This window comes from Anguilla anguilla, chromosome 1, assembly GCF_013347855.1.
Source record: "Anguilla anguilla isolate fAngAng1 chromosome 1, fAngAng1.pri, whole genome shotgun sequence".
NCBI classification, from domain to species: domain Eukaryota; kingdom Metazoa; phylum Chordata; class Actinopteri; order Anguilliformes; family Anguillidae; genus Anguilla; species Anguilla anguilla.
Window position 1 is genome coordinate 54,849,056 of NC_049201.1, and position 10,770 is coordinate 54,859,825.

The 10,770-nt window shown below is 43.3% G+C and overlaps 1 protein-coding gene across 3 annotated transcripts in view; it reads right to left on the reverse strand.

Moving 5' to 3' along the window:
* Positions 1-10,355, reverse strand: part of cep162 (centrosomal protein 162) — a 50,522-nt gene extending 40,167 nt beyond the window's left edge. Inside the window, exons 1-8 of one of the 3 annotated variants that reach the window (XM_035384607.1) lie at positions 10,220-10,355; positions 9,436-9,530; positions 7,659-7,815; positions 2,338-2,658; positions 1,481-1,645; positions 405-588; positions 200-270; positions 1-33 (exon numbers count right to left, since the gene is read on the reverse strand). The exon at positions 1-33 is cut by the window's left edge and continues 29 nt beyond it. In XM_035384607.1, coding sequence (XP_035240498.1) covers positions 1-33; positions 200-270; positions 405-588; positions 1,481-1,645; positions 2,338-2,658; positions 7,659-7,815; positions 9,436-9,495 — 991 coding nt within the window. In that variant the 5' untranslated portion in view covers positions 9,496-9,530; positions 10,220-10,355. Of the gene's footprint in view, positions 34-199; positions 271-404; positions 589-1,480; positions 1,646-2,337; positions 2,659-7,658; positions 7,816-9,435; positions 9,531-10,058 lie in introns of all 3 variants that reach the window. The other 2 variants (XM_035384617.1, XM_035384624.1) reach the window with 2 other exon arrangements.
* Positions 10,356-10,770: the final 415 nt, after the last annotated feature.

The window sequence follows — 10,770 nt, forward strand, 5'->3', positions numbered from 1 at the left end:
CATCCTCAAAATCCTCGCTGTAATTCGGAGAAGCTACAACAAAGCAGAAGCAGAACGCAATCGTTTAGATAACGGGGGGGACCCAACACCGGTGGTGATGACAGCTTAAATGTCATACTGAGGAGTGGCACGTAGGGGGAGCTGAAGAGACAGACACTGTGTAGTAAGAGAGGGGAAAGTGCAGATGTGGCTTGCTAACCTGGAGAGCTTCTGGAGTCCCGAACCCTTTCTGCTCTATGCTCCTCTTCACTCCTGACATCGTCTGCCTTCCTGAAAAACAACCACCTGTGTTAAACTCTGAGACGCAATACACAACATGCCACAGCACGCATAATAAGCTTTAACAAGCCAGGGAGGGAGACAGGGACAGACGGACAGCTGGTCAGACGGACGGCGGGCGGCACCTCAAGGTGTGAGCGGGAGTAGACAGTGCAGAGTCCAGCTCCCTGTTCAGTCTGGAGTAGTCGATGGTGGAGGAGGCTCCTCTCTCCAGGGCAGAGAAGAACCGGGCCTTCTCCTCCTCCTCGTCCAGAGTGTCCAGACCCTTTCCAAAGCCGTCCACTCCCGGCCCCGATGCCATAACGGACTCTGAGTCCAGAGACAAGGAAGGAAAGAGAAAGGGAAGAAGAGATAGATTTTATTGCTTGGATTACATATACTATATGACCAAAGCTATCTGGACACCACTTGGTCTGAGGCTGTTTTTCATGGTTTGGGGTAGGCTCCTTAGTTCCAGTGAAGGCAAGTCTTTATGCTACAGCATACAATTGTATTGTAGACAATTCTGTGCTTTCCCAATAGTTGGGGAAGGCCCTTTCCTGTTTCAGTATGACAATGTCCCCGGGGCACACAGCGAGGTCCACACAGAAATGGTTTTGTTGAGAACGGTGTTTCAGAACTTGACTGGCCTGCATAGAGCACCTCATGCAGCACCTTTGGGATGAATGGGAAAGCCAACTGCAAGCCAGGCCTAAACGCCCAATCAGTGCCCGACCTCACTAATGCTCTTCTGGCTGAAAGAAAGCAAATCCCTGCAGCAATGCTCCAACATCTAGTATAAAGCCTTCCCAGAACAGTGGAAGTTGTTATAGCAACAAGCAGCAAAGTGGTGTTGAATGCCAGGTGTCCACATACTTTTGGCTATTTGTGTACCTTTCAAGTGCTAGAATATGTACCCATTTCCCCCCCAAAATATTAGTTTTCTTACTTGTTCTTATATTTAAGAATATTTCTGGTACTTCTGTGTTAAATCCATCATCATTTGAAATTTAACTGAAGAGAATGCAATTTCGTACACCATTAAAAACAAAAGCAACCGTGCAAGACAAGCGGTGCTTAGGTTATATTTAGGGACAAGCGGGACTGCTTTTAATCTACAAACAAATCTCTGTCATTAGAGGAAACGGGTCATGACATCCTTTTATGATATCAGAGATGAACCTCAGCCCTTCCAAGAGTGATGGTGACAATGATGTCTCACCCTCTGGCTCTAGACTGTCCCTGCTGAAGAGGACTTGCTCTGCTGCTTCCTCTTCCAGTTCTTCCTCTCTCTGGTGCATGGCTGGTAGCTGCTCCTCATCCTCCTCCTGAATGGGTTGAGATTTTCTCAGAGATTTCCGGAAAGTCTTCCCAGAAGCCAGCAGCCCTGAAAAGCAATGAGGAAAAGAGGTCATGGTAGCAGTGGAGCAGTGGCCTGAGCAGCAGTGTGGAGCAGTATTCAGGGCAGTAGTGTAGAGAGGACATTGTCACATCCTGAAAGCAAGGCTGAAAAAACAAACAGCTCAGAAAACAAATTAATTGGACTGAGCTTTCAGTTATATTTCCGATACCCATTTTCTGAAAATGGCCTTACGTAAAAGAAAGGGAGGTAGCCATTATTTAGTTAACGACTGATTACACCATGTGACTCTGCCTTTTGTGGGCTAGCTCTCTATTAGTATGTGATGGAAGTAAAGTGCTATTAATGAGTGTCACAATGGCCTCAACAATCAGCCACTACAGGAAGACATCATTCCTCAACAAAATAGTCACAATAACAAGGTAGGCTTACTTGGAAATTGAACACTCGAATAAACAAATAACCTAACAAACTTGTCAAAGTGAGTTTGTGAAGAAAAAGACAGGAAAAGACCAACTAGTAAATGCTCTATTTCCACATAAAAAACAGAAGCAAGGAATGTCCTATTAATGATGACAAAACAGAACGTTCTGTATGGATGTGACAGAACAGAACGACCTCTCTCCAAAGGGTTCAACTCCACAGGGTCCACTTCTAGTTATACTAGGAGCATGGGGAGGGTATCTGAGTCTGCTACAGAGCAATATAAGTGTTGTTACCATCCCCGTTTCCCTGTGAATCACTAATGCTGGTCTTCTCCGGTGTATTATGGGAATCCTGATCTGGACTCAGCTGCCCAGATGCATCATGAGAGTCTTCTTGTTTTGGACTGATCTGTCCACGTACACCACAAGGTTCTTCTTGCTCAGGACTCCCTTGGCTAAGGGCATCGTGTGCAGCCTGTTTGTCAGCGTCTTCCTGTCGGTGACTTCTCTGCCCCGGCGCATCATCGGAGGCCCGTTTGGCCTTGTGGAGATTTTCCAGCTGGCTGAACTTGTCCAGAGCTCTACTGCGTGGTTTGGGAGTTGGCTCGACAGGGGCTGTGGCGTACAGAAGAGGAGGACCAGACACGGAGGGTGCAGGAAGGGGCCAGGAAATCAAGATCAGATACAGAGGACGACCAAAAAAAGGTGAAAAAGACACACCGGCAGCAATGGACGCACTACAGGCACTACATCTCTACATACGCCAGCAAAAAGGGTCGTGTCGCCAAACACAACAGCGAAACACATTATTTGGGTGAGCTAAGCCAATCCCATGAGCCTCTACAGGGGGTGGGACACAACGGGAATGGCAGCACGCAGTGGAGGCTGGCGGACGGCTGCAGGGGGCTCTGCTGGTCGGGGGTTCTGAGGGCTTCAGGCCGTACCCTGGGGTGGGCTGCCTCCGGGCCTGCTGCTATCCTCCTGCCCCACGGGGTCGCTTGGAAATGCCCCCTCCTTGGGCTTCCTCACCTTTATGAACTTGCGCCTCCCCGTTCCCTCTGCCAAGAGGAGAAAGAGGGTGGGGCGGGGCAGGGCCGGGTGGGGTGGGGCACCAGCACGCAGAAACAGCAGCATACGGACAGGGAAATGTGAGTTGAAGGTCAACAGATAGACAAACAGGAAATGAGAGGGAATGTGGAAATGAAAAAGAGTTTCATCAAAGTTTCTGCTCGCGCTTGGAGCACCTGTAGGATTTTAGAGGAGATAGTGAAATACGGATTTGAGGAACAGGAAATCAACTGAACAGCTTTAGTTCCCTGCAGAGCAGGTGCTCTCGATCTCCTGCTACATAACGGCATGAGGTTTTCATTTGCTACATTAACCAGGGAAAACCAAATACCTAATCTGACATAAACCCTTCCTTCTCCATTTGAAAATAGTGCCAACCTGCCCTGAAAATAGTTCAGTCTCCATCGAGCTCTGAATCTCCTGAAGAGCTCCATCAGGCTTAAGTGATCTACACATGACCACAGGCCATGTCTCTCTGGAGGAAACTAGTCACCAAAATACAAACATAAAGATGACAATCTACAACCCTAAAGAGGACTATAGACCAAAGGACAACTATACAGATCTCACTACTTACAGTGTCGATATTGAGGGAATGCCAACCTACTAGAGTGTACACACACACACACACACACAAATGGGATGCGGAAACACAGCCTAATCCATCACAACCCAAAAAACAAAGCCTGTAGTTAGATTATACAGCAGACTGCATTACTTAATTTGGTTCAGCACAAAATGTAAAATTCACTTTGGCATGGAACATGTTCTATGGAACGCCAAACAATGCCCAATTCGCCCTCTCCAATAATCAATGAATCTCTGAGTCTTCCTCTGTTTGGGACCGTGGTCGGTCATGTCCCTTCACGGAGAAACTCTCGCTGAGTGCCCACCTCACTCACACTGACATCACATTTCCAAAAAAAAAAAAACAACCTGTAGTTAAGATGGACCAGTGCGAAAAGCAATCATTTATTGGTCAATAGTGCTGTTCCGCCCTGGTTCAATCAGCTTCCCAGTAGCATTGCAGTGGACATCGCTGGTCAGTGAGCAGGGCACAGTGCCAGAGCTAGCACTCTAAACTTTATTCGATTAAAAGTAAAAATAAACATCCTCTTAACATGTCATAGTCTGTTCCTGAGAAACTGTAGGTAGGTAACAGGAAGTCAGTAGCCAACTAGTCACTTGTGCATATTAGCCTAGCACAAACTGCGCTGTGCTGCAACATAAAATTAATCCCATTCAGTTTGTAAGAAAGCAGCTAGGCTGCTCATTTGCATAGAACACAATCTTGTGGTTCTTCTTCAATCATACATTCCTTTAGTAAATGAAGACCATGCTTATTTAATTCTCAGAGCTCACAAACTTCACACCAAGGTGAAGTCCTGGACTCTGTCCTGTGACTGCTTCCTTTCTTGAGAAACAAGATCAGGTCAAAACCTAGTATATGGCTGGACCTAACAGACTTCATTCGGCCGACCAATGGTGTAACTTCATAACTCGGCTGACCAATGGTGTAACTTCATCACTCAGTCACTCAGATCACTCAGTCACAGACATTCGCGTTTGTAGGGCTGGCCCCGCTGTTGCGGTCCAGCCAAATATTATTGAATCCTGAATGACTGCTGACACACAGTGATAAAAAAGCAGCCTTTGAGGGATTTGGAGAACAGCTCGCTTCATTAAATCCACTCAGCCATAAGGCAGGCTTTTGCTCCCCGGTCTCCTCAAACACACGCAAACCAAATCCCAGGGAAAGGCCTCGACACTGCTTCAAATGTACTTTATCACCTGAGCAAATTCATGAGAACACAACAATACGGCTCATACATTTAAGCAATTCTTAAGTCGGTGTTGCCTTGCGACAGTTGAGGACTGCACTCAGTTGGGTACAGACAGAAACACGACTTTGCTCTTCTCGGTAGTCGTGGCTTGGCTTCTTTGACCTACTGCACCCACATATTGCAAACAGACACACTCTCTGGTCAATCAGAGACTACATCCCCACTGTTACCACTGCTAATCGCTTCAGGAAATGAGAGAGATAATGGAACCTGTGAAAGATACCAGTGTTGCTACAGTGCATGAGCTAAAAGCACTGATACCTACTAATATCACCCACTGCTTTTTTTGTGCCGTGTGACAGATTACCCAGAGGAAACAAAATGGCTTCCCTCCACCCCCACATCCCTCCAGCAGCTGCCACCTGTGAGAGGCTCATTAATGCGGTTCCGGTTGGCGGCGCGAAGCTAATGCGTTCCAGTGCGCGGTCACCGCCGAGCTCACATCCCCCAGCGAGGTTCATTTCATCAATCCACACAAAAATTCTGCGTCCAAAAAATGTAATCGCCCCACAAAACTTTCCTGTACGAACAGCGGTTGTTTACCGTAGTCTGTTACACTAATATTTTCACTCCCACTTGACGTTAGCACTAAAATCATTTTTACATATTGCAAAAATCCAGAGCGGAATCTAGGCTACGTCCTCCACTCTCCCCCTTATAAAAGAGCACAAATCATGGAAAAACACCGGGCATGCATAATAATACTTGGGTCATGCTGCCACCAGCAATAAAAACTCATAGTTATTGGCCCGACTCTAAGATTATACCTGATAAACTCTCAGAAATAAATGTGCAGTGGAGGCACATTTTTGTTCTTTGCGGAAATTTGCCAAGTGTACCCAGAACGTACAATAACGTTCCATTTGGATATTAATAAATACCTTTTACAAGCACAAAGGTACAAATTAATTAATAAATACATGCACTGCTTACATATATTTATTAAATGAATGTACTGCTGGCTAGCAGTGCAACTGTCAGTGTCTATAGAGGACCACCCCAGTGATGCACATTTTGTTTAATACCTTTTTTTCTGAGTGCATCACAATGCAATACACATGCTCTATATAATCTCTGCACTTGATGCAGTACTGATGCGGTAAATTAAGTGAAAATGTCATGCTCAAGTAGTAGCTTAATCATAGTCATAAGACCCTCTTATTATTTGTTTTAAATTGATTATTTATACCAGCCAAACTCACATGCAAAGCACTACTGAAAATCAGAAGCTCTCTAGACTGATGAATGAATGATGAATTAGGGTACCATTCAAGAGCAAATTCAGTTACTTATTGAAGACGGAGACCAGGCATTTGGTTGAAGTTACTGACTCCTGATTTGGACCACGGATGTGAAGCATGTCATTAAACTGCTCCAAGGAAACAGGAAATTTCCCCCAGAATATCCTGCACAGAGAGACTCATATTCTGAGCCAAGCAATCAAACACTGCAGGTTCCTTCCTGTGCTTTATGAACCCCTGAACCCACACAGACCTTTCTTTTGCTGGCTCCCAGTATGACTCCAGTAAAGGAACGTGATGGCACTCTGCTTCCTCAATCAACATCGTGGACTGAATGGATAATACTGCGAACATTTCTTTATACAGAAACCCACGCCCCCTCCCCTTCCCCCTCCCCCCCACAAAATTCCGGATGGAAACTCCATTAAGCGAACATGTTTTTATAACAGGTTAATTAATTACTGCTCAAACCTTAATAATAAACATGCAGAACCATTTTATTTGGTTAAATGCATTTTAATTAGCCTGGTAAAATGTATTCACAACGGCATTCAAATTAAAAACTATGGAGCGCATTTGCTTCCATTACTAAAACAATAATAACACGGCTGAAATAATGTGTGAAGTGGACATATGCTTATTTACTACTGTCATTTTTTCTTACTGTACTTTCACCAGCCTTTTCATGCCAGACAGTACTCTCCCTTGAGTTGAATGACTCCCAGCTGTACAAGCTGCAGGACAGCCCACAAAATAATTAGAAATCTTTGAACCCTTAATAGCCCCCACTGGACCGAAAACTGTCTCATCCATCGCATGTAAAACAGGACGACACTGGCATCAGCCATTACAGACAGAAAAATGGGTCTTATCAGCCCCATAATTCCAATCTCGAGCACTACCTAAATACATCACAGAAAAATACTTCAATAGCATTGCTTCTTCTCTTTATAGACATCTGGAGGAACTGAATCCATAGATTACATCTGCAGGTTATTGATTACGTGATTCCGGCACACTGTACATTTTCATCTGGGCCTCAGGAGACATACAGTTCATCTTTTGATATATAGCGCCATCTAGTGTAGCATTTCCTGAACTACACATTACTGAAGACGGGGCAAATCCTGAAGCGGAATCATGAAAGCAAATGATGCAAAATGAATGCGTTCAACAAAGTCACAAGGAATTTTAGGATGCGTTAGGACTAATCTTCAGCAAACAGAAAAGTGGTCATTTAAAAAAACTTTGAAAACACTAAAAAAAACTTTTTCTTGCTAACAAGACACAACAAGTTGTGCTCAATTAAGTTCAGTCACAACATGTAAGTCACAATCAGCACTCAAATCTTTTAAAATATTTGGGATAGAAGCACATTCAAGCCAACTCTGGGACGGCTATCCCACGTGCCATTGCGAGGCGAAGCAGAAAGCTTTCGGGCCTTCAGGAAGCCCATTCCTACCTCCCGCGGTGGAGTCGGCGCTGTCCTCATCGTCCTGCCACCAGGGGCGTGAGACTGTCTTCTTTTCTGCTGGGGCTTGCCTGGTCTTCCCCAAGCTGTCCAGCACGCTGGATCCTTTAGTACTGCCACCCAGGTCCACGGAATCATCAGAGACAGACTGCGGAGAAGACGGTGAAGCATCACAGATGTGGACGTGCGTGGAGCATCATCTCAAGGCTGCCTAACACGAACACCCGATGACTGATAAGCATTTTAGTGAGGTAGGGTGAAGAGGGGCTTAGGGTTGAAACCTTTAATCCAATACAATGCAGGGAGGTAACCATGCAGCGGCTATATAACCGAAGCACACACAAGCATATTTGTACCATTACTTCATTACATAAGGGATATATCACAAAATTGCCAGGAGTGACCCTTGTACACCAGGCAAGGATTACTTATCTGAGCATCTAAAAGAGCGATTTATGCTTTAAACATGCATAATGAAACAGCATGATCTTGATAGGTCGCCGACTCTTTCATGGACCCGTTTCAGAACCCCTGCTGTAATATTAGCCTATGCTATTTCAGATGTTAGGACTGTGGCAATGTCATGAAACCACTGAAAAAAAGAAAATAAGAAGCATGTAATGTGTTTCACGTGCATTAATGGACACTGTCTTTATTCTCCATGTATAAAGCAGTGAGAATTGACCCATCTCAAGTGATTAAACCAGTAATAACAATAAAATGCGAGTATGAATGTAACCAGTATGACATTAAAACTCAAATATATGCTAATGATGCAGTCATCTATGCACATGCTAAGACTAGACAACAGACTGCATATAAATGAGCATCAGCCACAGCAACAATCTCATAGAATCCTGCCTCACTTTAAATTTGGGTAAGATTGCATCCATTTGCTTCTCAATCAAGAAAAAGAAAGTAGATCAGCCAGTTGCAGTTGTTAATGGTGAAAACATTCCGGTTGTATCATATCTTAAATATCTCAGAGTAGTTATTGATTCACACGACTTTCAAAAAACGAGTGAAAGAAGTCATCAGTATAGTAAAACCTCAGATTTATTAGAAATCAACTGTCAATAGATGCTACTAAGTTATAGGCCTATATGCATTCTTTAACGCTATTTTATTACAAGCTGGTCCCAAACAGGAAAAACCACTCTCAGACCGCTACAAACTTTATATCAGCAAAATTTGAAAGTTTTAGACAAAAAACCACCAAATATCATTGTTGCAATATAATAAATAAATACATAACTTTGTGCAGCATGCACATACCTGCGGGATGTAGGCTATAACACATGACTTAAGTTGTTGTTGCAGTGTTCACATATGCCTAGGCAAACTAGCACATCCACTACAGGCGATGGTGTACTGTATAACATCATAGATCAACTGAATTTGGTCAATCAATATTTACCATCAAATCAACAAATATTTGGAATGCAACACCTAACAGCATAAGAAAATGGATCAGTTTTAAAAGTTATAAATCACAACTGAAATCACGGTGAAATCAAATCGATCATGTGACCATTACTGTTATGGGGCGTGTGGTGTGTTTTTCTTTTTTTTTTCCTTCTTAACTAAAATGGTAATAGGTTTGTATGTCTTTTAACACTGACATTCTATAAACATCATCTTTTACTGATACCTCCCTAGGCACAACAGACGAAATCTAGCTTAATAGCTAATTCAGGGACACTGTCAAATAAATAAATAAAATACATTTTTGTATATTGGTTACAATGCTGTGACGTTAGTTACCCACCTCCTTTAAAAACTGCTCAAACTGTTCATCCAATTCCTCTTTAGTAAGTCGGCGGGACATGATTCATACTATGAATATAATCTTCACGATGTGCACTGCAGGAAATATACACACAGATCTGATTTAGTAACTTTAGGCAGGTTGTGATGGGGCGTCTTAAGACAAGTCGATATCTAAGCTCTGTAGTTACCAACGGGATATAGCTGGCTAACATTAACGTTAAGTACAGTACGGGTTCTTGCTCGCTACTCGTGTTAAACGTCAAGTTAGCAATTGCACTAACCTAGCTAGTCAGTTGCTAAGTTACACCATATTGCTACGTACATAGCTACATCAATACGGCAATGTTAACAATGTCACAGACGAAGAGTACATAAATGCCACCGACTAGCTAATTCAACGTATCCAACATAAGTACTTCACTACCACGATTCATACGGGTTTATGGGTAAAGTAGTTGGTTTGCATCCCTTCTTTGGATAGGTTGCCAGATAGCAAGTTAGGGCTAGCTATTTGATGTAGCAGCTACTTGGGCAAATTAGCAGGCTAATACATTTCGTCAAGTTTCATCTATAGTAAATGATATATAGCCGTCAAACTAGCTAGCAACTGAAATCGCTTACACGCTCAGTTACTGTGCGTCTGGGCTAGCGGACGTGAGTATGTGTTATCCTAGCAACCTAGCTGGTTTATCCAGTCAAATAGAGCTAGTCTTAAGAGTTTTCACCAATGCAACGGACTGGCAAACTAACTGCTAAAGTTTGGATACTTTACAAAGATTTACCTTACTTTCTAACCAATCGAATACTAAAGTTAGTTTTCAAAAATGCATATCAGCGCACATAGTTTAAACAAATAATAGCCCAAAAACCCAGCCATGATATTTCATAGCGTCGCGTCCTTCCCGCGATGTCGACCGGTTCCCTGTCTCTAAGCGGATTGGCTAGCTTTGACGTCATACAGAATCCGAGTTTCATGAACTTCCGGGTTTTATTACGATAAGTAGATGGGAAAAGAACATATCAATAAAATTTTTTTTAAAATTGTTTTCAACTAAAATGCCACGTTACTCACGCGTACAAAGCACTGCCATTAAAAGTACTGATATCAAAATGAGTCCAAGTTACCATAAACGATATTGACTATTTGAGCTCGCATTCTACCTAGTACACACTGACTAGTATTATGTAGTACACACTGCATAGCGCATACTACCTGGTGCAGACTACATAGCACACACTACTTAGTACATACTTTCTCATGTATACTACATAGAACATATTACTCAGTGCATACTACCTAGTGCATGCTACATAGATTTGTTTGTATTTATCA